This window comes from Pelobates fuscus, chromosome 1, assembly GCF_036172605.1.
Source record: "Pelobates fuscus isolate aPelFus1 chromosome 1, aPelFus1.pri, whole genome shotgun sequence".
NCBI lineage: Eukaryota > Metazoa > Chordata > Amphibia > Anura > Pelobatidae > Pelobates > Pelobates fuscus.
The window spans coordinates 11,218,217-11,242,175 of record NC_086317.1 but is presented as its reverse complement, the minus strand read 5'-3'; the positions used below and the strand labels follow the sequence as shown (position 1 = coordinate 11,242,175).

The following is a 23,959-nucleotide window of genomic DNA, read 5'->3' as shown; positions in this document are numbered from 1 at the left end:
GTGAGGTAGATCTTTGATCTCCCCGCCAGCCCATGGAGGCTTAGAGCAGAGCCGGCACTCAGATAGCGCCGACTCTGCGTGAGCCGACAGGGGAGATCCGGAGATCTCCGGTGAAGTCCTGGGGAATAAAGTGTGGGAACTCTTTTCCCACCTCCCCAAAAAAATAATATACACGTGTGTGTGTGTGTATGTGTATATATATATATATATATGCGTGCACACACAGACTGACACATACACAGACACACATATATACGCGTGCACACACACACATTCACAGACACCCACACACCTACAGACACACACCCATACACACACACACTCACAGACACACACACACATTCAGACACACACACTCAGACACACACCTACATTCACAGACACACTTACAGACACACATACATACATTCACAGAAACACTCACTCACAGACACACACACATACATACATCCAAAGACACTCACTCACAGACACACAGACACATACACACATTCACAGACACACTCACTCACAGACATATACACACAGACACACACACACATACACACATTCACAGACACAATCACTCAGACACACTCACTCACAGACATATACACACAGACACACACACACATACACACATTCACAGACACAATCACTCAGACACACTCACTCACAGACACATACACACAGACACACACACACATACATTCACAGACACAATCACTCACAGACACATACATACAAATTATTATTTTTTTAATAAAAAAATGTCCACCCAGCCTCCCTACCTGGAGTGCTGGCGTGGACTTGTCCCTGGGGTCCAGTGGGTCGGTCAAGCGCCGGTCTCCACTCAGCCGCGGCGAGGGAGCTGTGTGCTCTCTGCTTCCTCTCGCCGCGTGGGCTGTCTGCTGTAGCTGGGAGCCGGAATATGACGTCATATTCCGGCTCCCGGCATAAGCAAACAGCGCGCGGCGAGAGGAAGCAGAGAGCACACAGCTCCCTCGCCGCGGCTGAGTGGAGACCGGCGCTTGACCGGGGGGTGGGGGTCCTTCACCACCTGCCCCCCCCCCCCCCATGACAGGGGGAACATAGGGGGAGGAATGGAGAGCTGAGTGCCTGCAGGAACAGCGTTCCTGCTCAAATAAAAGTGCAGGAACGCTGTTCCTGCAGGACTCAATACATAGGCGTGCCACGGGGATTAGGGTGTGCCCAGGCACACCCGGCACACCCCGTGCGCACGCCTATGAGTAAGACAACATGCATAAAGAGGATGATGTGGTCAAAATACTCATTTGCCTAATAATTCTGCACTCCCTGTACATGCAACCACTGTATGATTGTCTTGCCAACGAAAAACAAACCATTTAAATTAAACCATGCGGCAGAAAATGCCTTCTATACACTTAAGATACTGGTAACGTCAGCTCTCACTGGGTCTCCCAGATTACAGAAAGAATTTTAACCTGTTCTGTACTGAGCAATCAGGTTATGCTACATCTGTCCTTACACAGGACCATGGTGGTAAACAAAGACCAATAGCTTACTACTCCACCAGATTGGACCCTGTATGTTCAGGCCCTACACCAAAGATTAGACAGGGTGCATAAACAAGTCTTTGATTCTATTCCAGATCCAGACTCTGACTCTGCAACTCACAAACTGCAGCCTGGTGATTGGGTGGTGATAAAGAGGCATGCGAGGAAAGGACTTGAACCACGTTTGACGGTCCATTCCAAGTGCTCTTGACTACGGCTACCTCGGTAAAACTAGAAGGAAAAGCCACGTGGATACACGCCAGTCACTGTAAACAAGTCACTCCGACTGATCCACCAACATGAAGCTGTTCATATCCTTTACCATTTTATGCTCTGTTCAGATATGCTACTCTGACTTGAGACCAGAAAATAATAATGCATGGCAGGAAAATATATGGTTGCAGATAGCAAAGCCATTTACATAGAGCAGCCATTGACTACTTACTAATGAAACATGACTTAGGATGTGAAGCTATTGAAGGTATGTGCTGTTTTAACCTATCTGACAATGGCACTATGATACATAAACATATAAAAGATTTACATGACTTAGTACAGAATATCAAACAGGATAACGGCTTCTTTGGGGATTGGGATTGGACATTTGGGCTAGGAACATGGTTGACTTTACTAATTAAGAAAATTTTGTACTTTTTGCTATTAGCTGTATTTGTCATTATGGCTAATTTTCTAACCTTTAGATTTTTTTCATGTCTACTAACCTCTCTATGTAAAAGCAAACCTACTGTTGGTCGTACCTTAACTTACATTCCAGCTCCGACTTCGGAAAGGTTTTATGATGTTACCTCGCCTAACAAATGAAGGAACTCTCCTTCGCTGATTCTGGTGGTCGCTCAGTCCAAGGGAACCGTGGTGAAGCAATAAATGAAAGTCCCACAGGCTTTGGCTAGCAGGCCTGGATATACCTTGGACATTTGGGTGACCCTTGGATCAAAAGAGGGGATTGTGATAGAATTTATCTTGATTCCAAGGCTCAAGCTTATAGGTGTCATATAATGATATCCTATATTAAAATTGGCTAACTTGGAATTAGGATTGATTGCTTGATGCTTGAACAGGGCCGGCGCTACCATAAGGCGGCCCAGGCGGCCGCCTTAGGGCGCACCGGCCCTGGGGGCGCAAAATCTGGCTGACCGGAAGGAGGGAAGCGCACTGCGCTCCCCTCCAACCGACGACCTATTGTAGTGTGGCCGAGCGCCCGGTTCTGCGGGCGCGCGAGGGAGCACTCTCACATGTGTGCTTCCTCTTCAGCTCCCTCGCGCGCCGCATACTGATACCGGAGCCGGAAGATGACGTCATCTTCCGGCGCCGGCATCCCTACGCGGTGTGCGAGGGAGCTGAAGAGGAAGCACACATGGGAGAGTGCTCCCTCGCTCCCGCCCGGGAGCCAGCCACCAAGGGAGCCAGCCAGCCACCAAGGGAGCCAGCCAGCCACCAAGGGAGCCAGCCAGCCAGCCACCAAGGGAGCCAGCCAGCCACCAAGGGAGCCAGCCCAGGAGCCCAGCAGCACCACTGGACCCCAGGGAATCCCTCAGCACTCCAAAAAGGTAAGGAGGCTGGGGGATTAAATAAAATAAAATAAAAAAACATGTGTTAGTGTGAGTGTTAGTGTGAGTGTTAGTGTGTGTGTGTGTGTCTGCTAGTGTGTGTGTGTGTGTGTCTGCTAGTGATTGTCAGTGTGTGTGTCTGCTAGTGAGTGTCAGTGTGTGTGTCTGCTAGTGAGTGTCAGTGAGTGTGTCTGCTAGTGAGTGTCAGTGTGTGTGTCTGCTAGTGAGTGTCAGTGTGTGTGTCTGCTAGTGTCAGTGAGTGTGTCTGCTAGTGTCAGTGTGTGTGTCTGCTAGTGTCAGTGTGTGTGTCTGCTAGTGTGTCAGTGAGTGTGTCTGCTAGTGAGTGTCAGTGAGTGTGTCTGCTAGTGAGTGTCAGTAAGTGTGTTACTGTGTGTCTCTTACTGAGTGTGTTTGTGTGTGTATTAGTGAGTCTGTTTGATGTCTGTTAGTGAGTGTGTGTTTGTCAGTGAGAGTGTATGTTTTGTAAGTGAGTGTGTATGTATGTCTGTCGCTGAGTGTGTTTGTCAGTAAATGTGTGTGTCTGTTAGCTGGTGTGTATGCATCTGTTCGTGAGAGTGTGTGTGTGTCTTCAGCACTTACCTTTCTCTACACTGTGTGCAGAATTATTAGGCAAATGAGTATTTTGACCACATCATCCTCTTTATGCATGTCGTCTTACTCCAAGCTGTATAGGCTCGAAAGCCTACTACCAATTAAGCATATTAGGTGATGTGCATCTCTGTAATGAGAAGGGGTGTGGTCTAATGACATCAACACCCTATATCAGGTGTGCAAAATTATTAGGCAACTTCCTTTCCTTTGGCAAAATGGGTCAAAAGAAGGACTTGGACAGGCTCAGAAAAGTCAAAAATAGTGAGATATCTTGCAGAGGGATGCAGCACTCTTAAAATTGCAAAGCTTCTGAAGCGTGATCATCGAACAATCAAGCGTTTCATTCAAAATAGTCAACAGGGTCGCAAGAAGCGTGTGGAGAAACCAAGGCGCAAAATAACTGCCCATGAACTGAGAAAAGTCAAGCGTGCAGCTGCCAAGATGCCACTTGCCACCAGTTTGGCCATATTTCAGAGCTGCAACATCACTGGAGTGCCCGAAAGCACAAGGTGTGCAATACTCAGAGACGTGGCCAAGGTAAGAAAGGCTGAAAGACGACCACCACTGAACAAGACACACAAGCTGAAACGTCAAGACTGGGCCAAGAAATATCTCAAGACTGATTTTTCTAAGGTTTTATGGACTGATGAAATGAGAGTGAGTCTTGATGGGCCAGATGCATGGATTGGTAAAGGGCAGAGAGCTCCAGTCCGACTCAGACGCCAGCAAGGTGGAGGTGGAGTACTGGTTTGGGCTGGTATCATCAAAGATGAGCTTGTGGGGCCTTTTCGGGTTGAGGATGGAGTCAAGCTCAACTCCCAGTTTCTGGAAGACACCTTCTTCAAGCAGTGGTACAGGAAGAAGTCTGCATCCTTCAAGAAAAACATGATTTTCATGCAGGACAATGCTCCATCACACGCGTCCAAGTACTCCACAGCGTGGCTGGCAAGAAAGGGTATAAAAGAAGAAAATCTAATGACATGGCCTCCTTGTTCACCTGATCTGAACCCCATTGAGAACCTGTGATCCATCATCAAATGTGAGATTTACAAGGAGGGAAAACAGTACACCTCTCTGAACAGTGTCTGGGAGGCTGTGGTTGCTGCTGCACGCAATGTTGATGGTGAACAGATCAAAACACTGACAGAATCCATGGATGGCAGGCTTTTGAGTGTCCTTGCAAAGAAAGGTGGCTATATTGGTCACTGATTTGTTTTTGTTATGTTTTTGAATGTCAGAAATGTATATTTGTGAATGTTGAGATGTTATATTGGTTTCACTGGTAAAAATAAATAATTGAAATGGGTATATATTTGTTTTTTGTTAAGTTGCCTAATAATTATGCACAGTAATAGTCACCTGCACACACAGATATCCCCCTAAAATAGCTATAACTAAAAACAAACTAAATACTACTTCCAAAAATATTCAGCTTTGATATTTATGAGTTTTTTGGGTTCATTGAGAACATGGTTGTTGTTCAATAATAAAATTAATCCTCAAAAATACAACTTGCCTAATAATTCTGCACTCCCTGTAGTGCCGGACTCCCTTGGCGCTGGGGATCCCTCCGCCTCTCAGCTCCGAATGCTCTTGCCGCGCACGCATTCAAACCGCCCATAGGAAAGCATTACTCAATGCTTTCCTATGGACGTTCAGTGTTTTAGAATAGCGGAAGCTCCTCTAGCGGCTGTCAGTGAGACATCCACTAGAGGCTGGATTAACCCTCGGTGAAACATAGCAGTTTCTCTGAAACTGCTATGTTTTCAGCTGCAGGGTTAAAACTAGAGGGACCTGACACCCAGACCACTTCATTGAGCTGATGTGATCTGGGTGTCTGTAGTGGTCCTTTAATTGTGTGTGCATCTGCATGCACTGGTGTACATACCGCGGTCGCAGGGGTCACATCCCTGCAACCCCTGCGACCAGGTGCCCGTCGCCATGAGTTGCGGCCCCGGCCCGCGCAGAGTAAGCGCGCGGGGGGACGGGGGGACGGATCAATTTGCGCACTGGGGCCCCCATGGGTCATGTGTACGCCACTGCACCTACCCTGGTGTCTGCCGCAGGCTGTGTGGAGGGGGCAAGGATATGAATGACATCATATCCCTGCTCCCTGTGTACCACACAGCGCGGCTGGCGCCCTGTGATGGGGCTGGGCTGCAGGACAGGACTCCAAGGAGCCAGACAGCATGCATCCAGGGGACAAGATTGAACTGATGTAAGTATGTAATTGTGTATGTCTCTGTATGTGTGTATGTCTCTGTATGTATGTATGTATGTATGTATGTATGTAGGTCTCTGTATGTCTTTGTATGTATGTTTCTGTATGCCTGTATGTCTCTGTATGTACAAATGTATGTGTCCGTATGCCTGTATGTCTCTGTATGTACAAATGTATGTGTCTGTATGCCTGTATGTCTTTGTACGTATGTGTCTGTATGCCTGTATGTCTTTGTACGTATGTGTCTGTATGCCTGTATGTCTTTGTACGTATGTGTCTGTATGCATGTATGTCTCTGTATACCTGTATATATGTATGTGTCTGTATGACGGTATGTCTCTGTATGCGTGTATGTCTTTGTATGCCTGTATGTATGTATGTGTCTGTATGCCTGGATGTCTCTGTATGTATGTTTCTGTATGTCTATGTATGTATGTATGTATGTATGTATGTGTCTGTATGACGGTATGCCTCTGTATGTATGTCTGTATGCCTGCATGTATGTCTCTGTCTGTGTCTGTATGTCTCTGTATGATTATTTCTGTGTTTGTATGAACCTTATTTTAAACGAGGGTGGGGGGCACCAAAATGCATCTTCGCCTGTGTAACTAAAAATCCTAGCACCGGTCCTGTGCTTGAACAACACTTACAACCATATATGTCTAAGTCCCGAGAGCAGAGAGCCCCCACCTAAGATGTCTCTACTCTAATCTTGTTGTTCTCTCTTACCCAGAAACTTATTTGTTATGTATTCATGGCGCTCATCCCTATGTCTTATCTGTATTCCCTTGCTATTTTTGTTCTAAGAGTATTTGCACGTAAGCACTTACTTTTTAATGTATAAAACCCAGCTGATGAATAAAAAACGTCAGAGACTTATTTTGAATACCAACAGGTGTCTGGTGTCTAATTCTTGCTTCTCCAAGTGCACTTGTAACAACAATTTGGGTTTCCTCTGAATATAACAAGATCAACATTCTGATCCACAACAATGTACAAAGATTTGGGCTGCAGTACTTAGGATCCTCATCCGCCGCTCATGGGTGGGAGCCAGGGGGAGACAATAGGTCCCACCATTGATGCTTGGGGCCCCCACCTGCCAATCATGGGTGGGGGCCGAAGGGGGGAAAGACAATAGGTGGGGGGTGGCAGGTGAGGGACAAAGGGTGGGGTCCTATTGCCTCCCCTTGGCCCCAACCCATGAGCATCGGGTGGTGGCCCTAATTATTAATTGTCTCTCCCCCCTTCTGCTCCGACCCATGAGCAGTTGGTGGGGGCCGGGGGGAGAAAATGTGTGGGGGCTGGGGGGAGACAATAGGTCCCCCCTATTGATACTTAGGGCCCCCATGTGTACGGGCTGGGGGGAGACAATAGGTCCCCCCTATTGATACTTAGGGCCCCCACCTGCCGCTCATGGGTGGGGCAGAAGGGGGGAGGCAATAGGACCTAATTACCTAATGATTTAATGGAAAAGGTGTGGAAAGAATGTAGATGTTGTGGGTGGGTTTCTTTCACGTTGGGAGGTTCGTGATTGGGTGTGGGAAAGCTTTTGACCTCTTTCTAATGGCGACCATCAAGGAAATACCTTATTTGGGCATTTCCACTGCTACACCTGTTTTGGATTTTATCATCTATTTTGGTATAAAATAGAAGACTTGAACTCAGTAGAGACATGCACCTGGGGAAGACCATCCATGGTCAAAAGGCGTTGTGCTGATAGTTTTACCCCTATGTTTGTTGTGTTTTTATTTGTTGTACTAAAGTATTTTATTTACTTATCTTTTGCTTCTTGAATCTTCAATTTGGAAGAAAAATATCATTGGAACCATCTACACCACAACATCCCTAGAGGGTTGATTATATCTACTGAGTTTAGAGCCGACCTGAAGCGTTCCTGAATATGTGAGTGTTCTCTATTCTTTCTGCATGGATACCACTTTATACAGTCTGTGCTATGTCGCTTTTATGTTTCTATTAATAGGTTTTATGCAGCCTACCTCTGCTATTTTGAAATACACTTACCATTTGAGCACGATCACCTTGTATCTCATCAAGAATTGTCTGTGTGCAATTTATGCAACTAAAATGTAATTTATAACAAGAACAATGTATCTTATTTCCACAGACTGATTTCTAAACACATTTATTGTAGTTTAACCCCTTAAGGACCAAACTTCTGGAATAAAAGGGAATCATGACATGTCACACGTTATGTGTCCTTAAGGGGTTAAAGACACATTACTGGGAGTATTATTGCGGTGGAGCTCTGTTATACACTCAGACCCATTACTGGGAGTATTATTGCTGTGCAGCTCTGTTATACACTCAGACGCATTACTGGGAGTATTATTACTGTGGGGCTCTGTTATACACTCAGACACATTACTGGGAGTATTATTGCGGTGGAGCTCTGTTATACACTCAGACACATTACTGGGAGTATTATTGCTGTGCAGCTCTGTTATACACTCAGACACATTACTGGGAGTATTATTGCTGTGGAACTTTGTTATACACTCAGACACATTACTGGGAGTATTATTGCTGTGGGGCTCTGTTCTACACAGACACATTACTGGGAGTATTATTGCTGTGGAGCTGTGGAGCTCTGTTATACACTGACACATTACTGGGAGTATTATTGCTGTGGAGCTCTGTTATACACTCAGACACATTACTGGGAGTATTATTGCTGTGGAGCTTTGTTATACACTCAGACACATTACTGGGAGTATTATTGCTGTGGGGCTCTGTTATACACAGACACATTACTGGGAGTATTATTGCGGTGGAGCTCTGTTATACACTCAGACACATTACTGGGAGGATTATTGCTGTGGAGCTCTGTTATACACTCAGACACATTACTGGGAGTATTATTGCTGTGGAGCTCTGTTATACACTCAGACACATTACTGGGAGTATTATTGCTGTGGAGCTCTGTTATACACTGACACATTACTGGGAGTATCATTGCTGTGGAGCTTTGTTATACACTCAGACACATTACTGGGAGTATTATTGCGGTGGAGTTCTGTTATACACTCATACACATTACTGGGAGTATTATTGCTGTGGAGCTTTGTTATACACTCAGACACATTACTGGGAGTATTGTTGCTGTGGAGCTCTGTTATACACTCAGACACATTACTGGGAGTATTATTGCTGTGGAGCTCTGTTATACACTCAGACACACTACTGGGAGTATTATTGCTGTGGAGCTCTGTTATACACTCAGACGCATTACTGGGAGTATTGTTGCTGTGGAGCTCTGTTATACACTCAGACACATTACTGGGAGTATTATTGCTGTGGAGCTTTGTTATACACTCAGACACATTACTGGGTGTATTGTTGCTGTGGAGCTCTGTTATACACTCAGACACATTACTGGGAGTATTATTGCTGTGGAGCTCTGTTATACACTCAGACACATTACTGGGAGTAGTATTGCTGTGGAGCTCTGTTATACACTCAGACACATTACTGGGAGGTATTATTGCTATGGAGCTCTGTTATACACACAGACATATTACTGGGAGTATTATTGCTGTGGAGCTCTGTTATACACTCAGACACATTACTGGGAGTATTATTGCTGTGGAGCTCTGTTATACACTCAGACACATTACTGGGAGTATTATTACTGTGGAGCTCTGTTATACACTCAGTCACATTACTGGGAGTATTATTACTGTGGAGCTCTGTTATACACTCAGTCATATTACTGGGAGTATTATTGCTGTGGAGCTCTGTTATACACTCAGACACATTACTGGGAGTATTATTGCTGGGGAGCTCTGTTATACACTCAGTCATATTACTGGGAGTATTATTGCTGTGGAGCTCTGTTATACACTCATACACATTACTGGGAGTATTATTGCTGTGGAGCTCTGTTATACACTCAGACACATTACTGGGAGTATTATTGCTGTGGAGCTCTGTTATACACTCACTGCACATTACTGGGAGTATTATTACTGTGGAGCTCTGTTATACTCTCAGACACATTACTGGGAGTATTATTGCTGTGGAGCTCTGTTATTATACGCTCAGACACATTACTGGGAGGATTATTGCTGTGGAGCTCTGTTATACACTCAGACACACTACTGGGAGTATTATTGCTATGGAGCTCTGTTATACACTCAGACACATTACTGGGAGTATTATTGCTGTGGGGCTCTGTTATACACTCAGACACATTACTGGGAGTATTATTGCTGTGGAGCTCTGTTATACACCCAGACACATTACTGGCAATATTATTGCTGTGGAGTTCTGTTATACACTCAGACACATCACTGGGAGTATTATTACTGTGGAGCTCTGTTATACACTCAGACACATTACTGGGGGTATTATTGCTGTGGAGCTCTGTTATACAGTCAGACTATTTGACAGCACAATGAAAACAAAAGAAAACATATTCATTTCCAGAATTAAACATTTTAAAGGGAAATGCTGCCGGCCACAGCTGATCTGTAATCACTTCAGTAAGACATTACCACATCTGAAAGGAGGCTGGTAAAGGGGGTGGGTCAATGAAGCAAATACATTACTGGCATTTCTGAATATTCAGCCTGGCATGAATGCATTCCAGGAAACCTGCCAATACTCCAGACTGGTCTCCTGAGGGCAGCACATGCAGGGAGCAATGTTTTAGTTTCCTCTGCATGGTCCTAGTGCCCTGAGTGCAGGGAGGGTATGTCTAATGATGTGCTCCCGCTACGCTGTTTGAGGACAGTTCACTGATATCCCCAAAAGCAGGCACCAAGGAACAAAAGGCCGGACGGCAGGACAGAACCCAAAAATTCAGGCTATCCCACCAAAACCATAATTGCTGGGAGGCAAGAGTGAAAGTTGTTTTAGTGCTCAGTGTGTCCATTTAAGTCCTTAAACCGCTCAGGGTAGCCAGCCAATGCTCACGATCGGCCCTCGGTAGCCCAGGTTCCGTATGGGGTAACCGGATTTGTGGAGTCTCGCCTCTCCTCCTAACACTGACAGATACACAGTTCCTCAATTAAATGTTACTTATCCTTCACCTTCATGGTATTGATTGTCCCAATGAAAGGACCTAATGTGTTTGCTCTGGTATCTATGTTCTCCTCACAATTTCTTGTATACTGTGATACTATGTCTCATATTTTTCTGAAAATCTCAATTAAAATCAGATCGCAAAAAAAAAAAAGTCCTTAAACCTAGTTCACTGGAAGCAAATTTCAGTGTGTGTCCTCCAGCAATCTCTTTATAAAACTGAAGACGTCAATAACACAGTGGCACTACCTACCACTGTAGGTTGCATTGTGGTGGAAAATCTCGGTAAAAATAAATTTAGTAGGCCGAGATTTCCACGTGGCATATGTTTATGTTGGTGTATCAGTTAGTCAGTTACACGTAGCTAAGATACAATCAACAGTGTACTGAGCAAGTGTAGGAATACAGGATATACGAGTATTTCCCCTCCTCCATTGTGCTGGGCAAGCCATGTGGTCAAACAGGAAGTTAGTCTTTGTTTTGTTGATTGGGTAAGAGTATGTGTAGGTTGAACTGATTATGGGAGGAGCTACATGCCTATATAAGGGACCTACACTGTATGATCAGGACTCAGACTTTGCTGTTTTATGGTGACATTAGTCCCTCTGAGTCCCGGTCGGTGAATCGAATAAAGAATCTCTTCCTTCCTGAAGAAACCTGTGTCCATCTCTCTGTGCTCGGCTTCCGTCAGTTTCTCCGGTATCAGCATGGCACAGTTTCATCTACTATATTTGTAGTATACTAGTATATCGATTAACAGACAGGGAATTGGCTATCAAACATGTTCTCCTCCCCGGCAGGCGAGTAACATTTAGATCAGCAATCTTATGACTCATATTTTACAGCTTATAATTTCCAATGAACTTTAAAATTTGTTCCCTGGGGCGAAGCCTCTCCCATACGCTCTTACCACCGTTTCAGAGCCAAACCCTAACTGTCTTAACCTTACACCTGCTTCAGCTCAGAATAAAGAGGAAAAGACAAGCTAGTAAACGCAAACTCGCAATACATCCGATAGAAAAATACATTTGTTTCATATAATAGTCCAGACAAGCAGTAAAACCAATCTATAAGCAACGTGTGTGTCTGCATGGAATGCAGTGTCAATTTTTTGATTTAGTCATAGTCTTTTAACAAACAACAAAAAAAGCAGTTTAGTTTTAGTCATATATTAGTCATCTGAATTGTTTTAGTCGACAAAATCTCGACTAAAATCTAATGGGTTTAGTTAAAGCCTCTGTCTCTTTTGCCCCTTTCCCAGCCCCTCTGTGCCTCTCATCCCCTCACCCCACCCCCTCTGGTATATCTCTACCAAGCCCTGGTATGTCTCTTTTGCTCCTTGCACAGACCCTCTGTTTCTTTATATCATACCAGTCCCCCTGGGTGTCTCCCCCCAAGCCTCTATCTGTCTCTTTGTCCCTCCCTTCTCAGCTCCTCTAAGTGTCTCTTTCTTTCCATAGCCCCAACTGTGTGTCACTTTCCCCCAGCACCTCTATGTCACTTTGTGTCCCCCCAGCCCCTCCATGCATTTTATCTCCCCCATATGTCTTAATTCCCCCCAAGCTCCTCGATGTGCTCATTCCCTCCCTCAGTCCCTCCATGTGTCTCATTCTCCCAGCCCTCTCATAAGTCTAATTTCCCCACCCCATGTCTCATTACGCCAGCCCCCATGTGTTTCTAATTACCCCAGCCCCCCGTGTGTCTCATTCCTCCAGCCCACCCCGTGTGTCTCATTCCCACAGGCCCCCCCCCTGTATCCCATTTCCTCTCCTCCCACCTCGTGTGTCTCATTCACCCAGGCCCCCCCTGTATCCCATTTCCTCTCCTCCCACCCCGTGTGTCTCATTCACCCAGGCCCCCCCTGTATCCCATTTCCTCTCCTCCCACCCCGTGTGTCTCATTCACCCAGGCCCCCCCTGTATCCCATTTCCTCTCCTCCCACCCCATGTGTCTCATTCCCCCAGGCCCCCCCTGTATCCCATTTCCTCTCCTCCCACCCCGTGTGTCTCATTCCCCCAGGCCCCCCCTGTATCCCATTTCCTCTCCTCCCACCCCGTGTGTCTCATTCCCCCAGGCCACCCTGTATCCCATTTCCTCTCCTCCCACCCCCATGTGTCTCATTCCCCCAGGCCCCCCTGTATCCCATTTCCTCTCCTCCCACCCCCATGTGTCTCATTCCCCCAGGCACCCCCTGTGTATCTCATTTCCTCTCCTCCCACCCCCATGTGTCTCATTCCCCCAGCCCCCCCCCCCCCTGTGTATCTCATTTCCTCTCCTCCCACCCTCATGTGTCTCATTCCCCAGGCACCCCCTGTGTATCTCATTTCCTCTCCTCCCACCCTCATGTGTCTTACCCACCAGGGTCACCAGGGTTAATTTTTGGCGACAAATTTCAATTTAGTTTTAGTCACAGTCTTTTGTCTAAAAAGCGATTATAGTTTTAATTGTATTTTAGTCATCTGAATTGTTTTAGTCTAATTTTAGTTGACTAAATCTCAGAATTTTTTGTAGACTAAAATCTGACTAAAATTGTTAGAACAAAATTAACACTGATGGAATGTCAGTTGTATGTGAACACAAAGTGCAACATACATGCAGGTCAGACCCAGAGCACAATTAAACAATATTGACACGCCATTCCAAAAATGAATATTAATCTTTATTAAACATAAATGTATCTGTCATGTAGTTAAACAATCTGCTCATAAACCTGCATGTAGATGCATACAATACATCTCAAAATCACATAAACATCGCACGGAATACCACACCTGTTACTCTCAGCTGACCAGAATTATAAGGTGATAGGAGACAGCAAGAGAACAAAACTGAGAGCAGAATAGAGAGCAGGACAGAGAGCAGGGCAGAGAGCAGGATAGAGAGCTGGGCAGAGAGCAGGATAGAGAGCAGGGCAGATAGCAGGGCAGAGAGCAGGATAGAGAGCAGGACTGAGGGCAGGATAGAGAGCTGAGCAGAGGGCAGGATAGAGAGCAGGGCAGAGGGCAGGATAGAGAGCAGGGCAGAGGGCAGGATAGAGAGCAGGGCAGAGGGCAGGATAGAGAGCAGGGCAGAGGGCAGGATAGAGAGCTGAGCAGAGGGCAGGATAGAGAGCAGGGCAGAGGGCAGGATAGAGAGCTGAGCAGAGAGCAGGGTAGAGAGCAGGATAGAGAGCAGGGTAGAGAGCAGGATAGAGAGCAGGGCAGAGAGCAGGATAGAGAGCTGAGCAGAGAGCAGGGTAGAGAGCTGAGCAGAGGGCAGGATAGAGAGCAGGATAGAGAGCAGGGCAGAGAGCAGGATAGAGAGCTGAGCAGAGAGCAGGGTAGAGGGCAGGGCAGAGGGCAGGATAGAGAGCTGAGCAGAGGGCAGGATAGAGAGCAGGGTAGAGAGCAGGGCAGAGAGCAGGATAGAGAGCAGGGCAGAGGGCAGGATAGAGAGCTGAGCAGAGAGCAGGATAGAGAGCAGGGCAGAGGGCAGGATAGAGAGCTGAGCAGAGAGCAGGATAGAGAGCAGGGCAGAGGGCAGGATAGAGAGCTGAGCAGAGAGCAGGGTAGAGAGCATGGCAGAGGGCAGGATAGAGAGCTGAGCAGAGGGCAGGATAGAGAGCAGGATAGAGAGCTGAGCAGAGAGCAGGATAGAGAGCTGAGCAGAGAGCAGGATAGAGAGCTGGGCAGAGGGCAGGATAGAGAGCTGGGCAGAGGGCAGGATAGAGAGCTGGGCAGAGGGCAGGATAGAGAGCTGGGCAGAGGGCAGGATAGAGAGCTGGGCAGAGAGCAGGGTAGAGAGCATGGCAGAGGGCAGGATAGAGAGCTGAGCAGAGGGCAGGATAGAGAGCAGGATAGAGAGCTGAGCAGAGAGCAGGATAGAGAGCAGGGCAGAGGGCAGGATAGAGAGCTGGGCAGAGGGCAGGATAGAGAGCTGGGCAGAGGGCAGGATAGAGAGCTGAGCAGAGGGCAGGATAGAGAGCTGAGCAGAGGGCAGGATAGAGAGCTGAGCAGAGAGCAGGGTAGAGAGCATGGCAGAGGGCAGGATAGAGAGCTGAGCAGAGGGCAGGATAGAGAGCAGGATAGAGAGCTGAGCAGAGAGCAGGGCAGAGGGCAGGATAGAGAGCTGGGCAGAGGGCAGGATAGAGAGCTGGGCAGATCATAGACAGAGGCACAGAGCAGTTGAAGGACACTATAGGTTCCCAGACTAGTTCTTCTCATTAAAATGGCCTGGGTGCACTCTCCCTGTTCCCTTAACCCGGCAATGTAAACCATGTTTTAGAGAAATGGTAATGTCTGCATTGCAGGGTTAAGACTGCCTTTAATGCCAACTAGAGGCACTACCTGCAGTTTCACAGATTTAACATGCTTTTGATTTAATGCGTTCCTATGGGGAAGGCCTAACGTGCGCGGTGTGCTCGCCACGCATGGACATTAGCTTCTCCCCTTTGCCGACATCAGAGGAGGAGATGGAGCTAGCCAGTGAACAAAGGGGATCTTACCCTTTCCACAACGGGGGGAGGGTGGACACAAAAAAATCACGTTATGCCTTTAGGATACTGTAGCATTAGGAATACACTTCCAAGTGTTCCTTTAATTAATTATTCTAATCCAGTTATTACTACCATACACAGATAATTCAACATAAAGTGGCTCAGTGAAGGTGGCTGTGAAGGTGTGTAATTCTCTAACTGGATTACACAGCTCATAAAATGACAATCGCCCAGCTTCATAATCCAGGTACATCCCAAATCTCACTACATAAGACGAGCGACTTAACCAGGATTTATTATGGTTATGTACCGCCGAAAACTGACTATTCCAATACTCTAAAACCCAGGACTTGTCATTGTATCCAATAACTGCCTGGTCCCCTTTTCTCTCTATACTGGGATAGGCCAACCCTAGCCTCCAGGACCCTGAATTACTGATCTCCATCTCGTAGTAATATCGGCCACAGGAAACTCCAGTGGTGCTTAAAACCTGAAGACAAACCTGGAATCTTTCTGGTGTTTCCCAGTATCCCTGAGGTATGCCTGATGTGGAAGCCATTTTCATGTTACCTGATATGGCTACTTCATTACAAGCCGTTTTTATGTCCAATAATGTGCCTGGAGCCATGTTTACATTTAGTAATCTGCTTGAATATGACATATGCCATTCCTTTAAAACAGTTGCAATATCAGTTATGCCAGAGTGTAAGGTTGCCATGCTCAGACCCAGGTCCAGATCTTCCACAGCATGGACCTTTTTGTCTTCTCTCTCTCTGTCCATATTATTAATATTATCTTCCACCTCACGTATACCTGCTCTGCCCAATACCTGTTGCTGTAAGACAGTCAATGGGTCGGTCATGTTACATAGATTCTCCTCAATCTCACTTATTTCTTTGGAAAGAATGTCCTTCTTGGTTTCCAGCTGTCGGATTAGATCTGAGATCTGGTGGGAAACCTTATCTTCCTGCCTGGAGATCTCACTCAGGACTTGATGTTCTAGGTTGTCTAGACGTCCTCTGATGTCTGTAATCAGCGCTTTGACTTGGCTTGTCACATTAGTTACGTTTTCCTGAACTTCTACCTTCATCTTCCACAAGATCTGGAAGTTTGTCTTAGTTTCCACTCGTTCTGCTGTAAGTTTTTCTAGACTCTCCCTCATTTGGATTTTCTTCTCCTCAAAGGCCTCATTTAGTGATTTTACCTGATGCCCCTTGTGTTCTCCTATCAGGCAGCAGGACACACAGATACAGGCAGCATCCTCTGTGCAGTAGTACTCCAGGACCTTCTTGTGGACGGAACATTTTCTGTTCCTCAGGGATGATGTGGGTTCAGTTAAGATGTGTTCTGCTGACTGACTGTGATTCTTGAGGTGTTTATCACACAGAGAAGCTTCACACAGCAGACATGTTTTAGCTGCAGGTTCTGGATAGTCACAGTAGGTACAGGGGAACTCAATCTTTCTCTGGTTGTTCGGTGGCTCAGAAGATGAGAAATGCTTAGATATGTTACTCAGCCTCAAATTTATTTTAAGCTTTGGTCGTATCCGAAAGCTTTGTCTACATTCCGGACAAGACAACTGTGTGTCCAACACACCCGCAATGCAGACCCGGCAGAAGCTGTGTCCACATGGCAGGGTTACAGGTTCTGTATAAATGTTCAGACAGACGGAGCAGGTCAGCTCGTCTCTCAGATCAGCAGACGCCATCACTGAAAGCAGCAACGAGAAACGAAACTTAATGTTTGTCTTTTCTCAGAAAGCAGCGGGATGGGTTTTTATCACATTCCACAACCAGAGGGCGGAGAGTTTATATCATGTGAATATCTTCCTGACTGTTAACCCTGAGAGTTCTTGATGGTCTGTCTTGTCTATAGCACAATATTCAGAGTGTAGTTACAAAGTTACATAGGCTGAATAGAGACATGCTCCACATGCTGTTGATCCAAAAGAGGAGGAAAAAAACTGTTAGAAGCGCTTTTTAATTTTGCAACAAACTAGGAAATAATTCATTCTTGACCCCAGAATGGTAGTCAGATCTCTCCTTGGATCAAGCAGCTATTACCCTACAAATTAAAAATGATTTTTCTGAATCCCATTAGTTTCACTCTAAATGCATGTTCTATGTATAGTCTTTATTATTATTATAATTATTTATAAAGTGCCAACAAATTCCGTAGCGCTGTACAATGAGCTAACATGCTAGAGGGCCATTTGAGCAGGGCCCTCAAGCCCCTCTGTTTCTGTGCATCCAACACGTCTGGTTACAAATACTTGTCTGTTTATGAATAGATTTCCAGACAATCGTTTGTATTGACCCAGAATACACTTTTCTCCTGAACTCTTGCAGGCTCTGGACTCTTTTCGCAGCTTCCTCTCTCTTTCAGGTTAGTTTCCACGATATGTCACTATAATTTACTTTTATTGCACAAATGCTATAATTTAGATATATTAAACCAAATTGCTCAGAGAACCAGTGGTGTATCCTGGTTTTGTGCTGCCCTAGGCACAAAACTCAGGCGCCCCCCCCCCCCGCGCGCCACCCCCACCCAACCTTTACCCCGCCCCGCATTCTAAATACACACACACTCACAGGCAAAACACACACACACTCACAGGCAAAACACACACACACACTCACAGGCAAAACACACACACACTCACAGGCAAAACACACACACACACACACACTCACAGACACCCACACTCACAGACACCCACACTCACAGACACCCACACTCACAGACACCCACACTCACAGACACCCACACTCACAGACACCCACACTCACAGACACCCACACTCACAGACACCCACACTCACAGACACCCACACTCACAGACACACACACTAACAGACACACACACACACACTAACAGACACACACACACACTCACTAACAGACACAGACACACACACACACACTCACTAACAGACACACACACACACTCACTAACAGACACACACACACACTCACTAACAGACACACACACACACTCACTAACAGACACACACACACTCACTAACAGACACACACACATTCACTAACAGACACACACACACTCACTCACAGACACACACACTCACTCACAGACACACACACACACACTCACAGACACACACACACACTCACTCACATTAACACCTTTTTTTTTTTTTTACTTTAACCCCCCCAGCCTCCTTACCTTTGGGAATGCTGGGGGGGGGGGGTCATCTTTCTCCCTGGTGGTCCAGTGGCTGCTGGGCGGTCGGGCGGCGCTGCTGGGCGGGCGGCGAGGGAGCACTCCCCCTGAGCTGTCTGCTCAGCTCCCTCGCGCGCCGCACAGTGAGGCTGGGAGGCGGAGCCGGAATATGACGTCATATTCCGGCTCCCAGCCTCACTCTGCGGCGCGCGAGGGAGCTGAGCAGACAGCTCAGGGGGAGTGCTCCCTCGCCGCCCGCCCAGCAGCGCCGCCCGACCGCCCAGAAGCAGCCCAGCATGTCTGTTAGCCGCAAGGCTAACAAGACATTTGCCTTGGGCATTTGGGGGGCGGCTTTTTTTGCCGCCCCCTGGAAAATGCCGCCCAAGGCAAATGCCTTGTTTGCCTCGCGGCTAATACGCCCCTGCAGAGAACCCATTTGCATTCAAGCAGTTAAATAAGCACACGCTGCCTGTTTACAACCGTGCAAATACCTAGGCCTGGGTGACACAAGCATTATTTGAGGGTTTGTTCCTTAACTGCTTCATACCCCCAGTCAAGCAATATTGTCTGAAAAAGGGCATTTCCTTTAAAATATCCTCCTGCTTGATATTGCCCCAGGCCACCCCCACCCCCCAGCTTCTTGATGATCTAAACCCAGATGTAAAGGTAGTGTAGCTGCCTAAAAATACAACTGCTATCTTACAGCCAATGGACCAGGGGGCTATAGCTACCTTCAAAGCGTACTATTTGCGCACAACTTTTTCCAAGGTATGGATCCGAATGTTGAGCGGTTCAGGAATGTGGAACGGCAAATGAATGAAATTTTCCAATGCTATCATGAAATTTATGAAGAAAAAAACAAAAACTTACAATGCAGACCACACTAACAAGTTTCTTCTCAAAAGTGACACCCAGCACCACTACCGCTACATACAGGTATGTACCAGTACAGATACTACTTCCATTTCCTTGCCGTCATCTCCCTTACTTGGGCCCTCTACAGCTCTAGATAACCCCGATGATGACCTTGAACTACTTGGTGCAACACTTTGAGGGATTTGATGACTACTGTACTCTTCATACAGTATTTTCCAGCGCACAAAGTTCAGAATTCCACCATGCTGCTGTAAACATTTCTCAGAATTGCTGGATCATGTAGTTCCTGCAGACGTCACACTGACACTCTCCTGTTACAAAGTGTTTTTTTTTTTATGACTACAGTACAGGTAGTACTGTACATATAAAATGTTAATGTTGTGTTTTGCTTTTGTGGGGCACTTCCTTATTATTTGTTTAAATATATGGGTAATCGTACGTTCTTACTCTTTACTTAATAGTAACCCCAAGTAGAAAATATCAGAGAGAAATGTAGTGCACCTACACAGTCTGAAATTGAAATCAAATGTATGTATTTATACATAAAATGGTAGGCGTAATATCACTTAAAAAAATGGCAAATTTCAAAATCACTATTTAGACCATATGGGATCATTGTATTCAAAATGAGAAATCCATTCCATTGCCACCTTTCCTATGATTTTATTAAAAGCTCCCCCTCTCCAGTCCCACCGGAGTTTTTTATTCCTATAAATTTCATACCTCTGGGGTTGTTGTTGTGGTGGGTTTTAAAATGTGCTGAGACACTATGGGTTTCGTAGCCTTTTAAAATGTTTCTTGAGTGTTCTTCTATGCGTGCGTCTAATGCTCTTGTAGTTCTACCGACATATTTTAGGCCACATGGACATTCTAACATATAAATAAAAAATTGTGTATAACATGTTATAAAATCTCTAATATTGTAAGTGTTGATATTTGAGTTAAAATCTCTGACTATACGTCTACAGTTATTTGTTTTCTTGCGAGCACCACATTAGCCACAACCATAAACACCAATACTATTGTCCAAACGTAATGGACTCTTTTCCTCCTTCAAATGGCTTCTTATTAGTTTACTTTTCATGTTCCTAACTCCTCTATGGATTATTTTTGGTTTCTCTGTTAGAATATCCTTTAGAACAGAATCCTTTAGTAGATTGTGCCAGTGTCTCTTTATTATATGTCTTACTTTCTTATTATCGTTACTATAATTACATATAAAGGGAATGCCTTCTGCTTGTTTTGTATTCTTTCCTTCTTTAGATTTATACTTTATTAAAAACTCCCTTTTTCTACCTTTAAGTTCCATTCTTGCTGACTTCAGTTTGACTTCTTCATATCCCTTTTGTTCCAGGGGAGCTACGGTGCCCCCTCTCAGAGTAGGCACTCCGACTGAGTACCTCCGCCAATCGATGCTCCTAGTGCTTGCTGAGTACTCCAAGCACTCCAACTGACACCATCAGCACTGCAGACCCCACTTCCAGCGATACAGCTGCGCCGGGGTCTCGCCGTCTCCACCCACCCTTAGGACCGGTGCTAGGATTTTTAGTTACACAGGCGAAGATGCATTTTGGTGCCCCCCCACCCTCGTTTAAAATAAGGTTCATACAAACACAGAAATAATCATACAGAGACATACAGACACAGACAGAGACATACATGCAGGCATACAGACATACATACAGAGGCATACCGTCATACAGACACATACATACATACATAGACATACAGAAACATACATACAGAGACATCCAGGCATACATACATACAGGCATACAAAGACATACACGCATACAGAGACATACCGTCATACAGACACATACATATATACAGGTATACAGAGACATACAGGCATACAGACACATACGTACAAAGGCATACAGACACATACATTTGTACATACAGAGACAAACAGGCATACGGACACATACATTTGTACATACAGAGACATACAGGCATACAGAAACATAGATACAAAGACATACAGAGACCTACATACATACATACATACAGAGACATACACACATACAGAGACATACACAATTACATACTTACATCAGTTCAATCTTGTCCCCTGGATGCATGCTGTCTGGCTCCTTGGAGTCCTGTCCTGCAGCCCAGCCCCATCACAGGGCGCCAGCCGCGCTGTGTGGTACACAGGGAGCAGGGATATGATGTCATTCATATCCTTGCCCCCTCCACACAGCCTGCGGCAGACACCAGGGTAGGTGCAGTGGCGTACACATGACCCATGGGGGCCCCAGTGCGCAAATTGATCCGTCCCCCCCCCCCCCGCGCGCGCTTACTCTGCGCGGGCCGGGGCCGCAACTCATGGCGACGGGCACCTGGTCGCAGGGGTTGCAGGGATATGACCCCTGCGACCGCGGTATGTACGCCAGTGCATGCAGATGCACACACAATTAAAGGACCACTACAGACACCCAGATCACATCAGCTCAATGAAGTGGTCTGGGTGTCAGGTCCCTCTAGTTTTAACCCTGCAGCTGAAAACATAGCAGTTTCAGAGAAACTGCTATGTTTCACCGAGGGTTAATCCAGCCTCTAGTGGATGTCTCACTGACAGCCGCTAGAGGAGCTTCCGCTATTCTAAAACACTGAACATCCATAGGAAAGCATTGAGTAATGCTTTCCTATGGGCGGTTTGAATGCGTGCGCGGCAAGAGCATTCGGAGCTGAGAGGCGGAGGGATCCCCAGCGCCAAGGGAGTCCGGCGCTGGAGAAAGGTAAGTGCTGAAGACACACACACACACTCTCACGAACAAATGCATACACACTAGCTGACAGACACACACATTTACTGACAAACACACTCAGCGACAGACATACATACACACTCACTTACAAAACATACACTCTCACTGACAAACACACACTCACTAACAGACATCAAACAGACTCACTAATACACACACAAACACACTCAGTAAGAGACACACAGTAACACACTTACTGACACTCACTAGCAGACACACACACTGACACTCACTAGCAGACACACTCACTGACACTCACTAGCAGACACACTCACTGACACTCACTAGCAGACACACTCACTGACAATCACTAGCAGACACACTCACTGACACAATAGCAGACACACTGACACTCACTAGCAGACACACACACTGACACTAGCAGACACACACACTGACACTAGCAGACACACTCACTGACACTAGCAGACACACTCACTGACACTAGCAGACACACTCACTGACACTCACTAGCAGACACACACACTGACACTCACTAGCAGACACACTCACTGACACTCACTAGCAGACACACACACTGACACTCACTAGCAGACACACACACACACTAGCAGACACACACACACACACACACTAACACTCACACTAACACATGTTTTTTTATTTTATTTTATTTAATCCCCCAGCCTCCTTACCTTTTTGGAGTGCTGAGGGATTCCCTGGGGTCCAGTGGTGCTGCTGGGCTCCTGGGCTGGCTCCCTTGGTGGCTGGCTGGCTCCCTTGGTGGCTGGCTGGCTCCCTTGGTGGCTGGCTGGCTGGCTCCCGGGCGGGCGCGAGGGAGCACTCTCCCATGTGTGCTTCCTCTTCAGCTCCCTCGCTCACCGCGTAGGGATGCCGGCGCCGGAAGATGACGTCATCTTCCGGCTCCGGTATCAGTATGCGGCGCGCGAGGGAGCTGAAGAGGAAGCACACATGGGAGAGTGCTCCCTCGCGCGCCCGCAGAACCGGGCGCTCGGCCACACTACAATAGTTCGTCGGTTGGAAGGGAGCGCAGTGCGCTTCCCTCCTTCCGGTCAGCCTGATTTTGCGCCCCCAGGGCCGGTGCGCCCTAAGGCGGCCGCCTGGGCCGCCTTATGGTAGCGCCGGCCCTGCCCACCCTGGATCCACGACCAGGATCCAGCTCCCAGTGGGTGATCCTCTCCCAAATCCAGAGAGCGTAGCAGGAACAAATCAAGCTATTGCAAGAGCTTACTCTGGGGAGTAAGTGATTATAGCAATCCCCAGAGTGTAGGTATCCCTTCCCCCAAACATGAGCCAATGCTTCAAGAAAGGTTCAAGACGATCTGATTTTAATGACCACACACTGGCTTTTATGCAAGTCTCCATGCAAGGGGACATCCCACAGGGTGGGACACAGTACAACCAATCACAGACAATACAAACAAAACACTCCCACAGTGACATCACAATCCCTCCTCTCTATCTTGGAGATAATTGGGAAGTAATCAAATTATCTCCCAGGACAGAGGCAAGACTCCATTAACCACATGGTTACAAAAATACATAAAATTACTCAATGTTAAAATTACTACATAAAACATATACATGCAACATATCCCCAGATAGCTTAGATCTGACTGCACATTATTACTGAATGGCGCTCAGATCACATACATACAATTCAATCGCCATGGAGCCAAAGTCTTTTCCATAGTCTTTCGTTACACTAATAG

The 23,959-nt window shown here is 46.4% G+C and overlaps 2 protein-coding genes across 2 annotated transcripts in view; one reads left to right on the top strand and one right to left on the bottom strand.

The window, feature by feature from the left end:
- The window catches only part of LOC134573755 (zinc finger protein 850-like), a 788,930-nt gene that overhangs the window by 631,806 nt on the left and 133,165 nt on the right, over nt 1-23,959 (top strand). The window lies entirely within an intron of this gene.
- LOC134601696 (E3 ubiquitin/ISG15 ligase TRIM25-like) lies at nt 15,260-17,170 on the bottom strand. Its single transcript, XM_063446212.1, has one exon. It carries the CDS (start codon nt 17,141-17,143, stop codon nt 15,536-15,538), a length of 1,608 nt encoding a protein of 535 aa, XP_063302282.1. The 5' UTR covers nt 17,144-17,170; the 3' UTR covers nt 15,260-15,535.

Coding starts and splice junctions, on each gene's coding strand:
- LOC134601696 (XM_063446212.1), bottom strand. CDS start 17,143: ATGGCGTCTGCTGATCTGAGAGACGAGCTGACCTGCTCCGTCTGTCTG.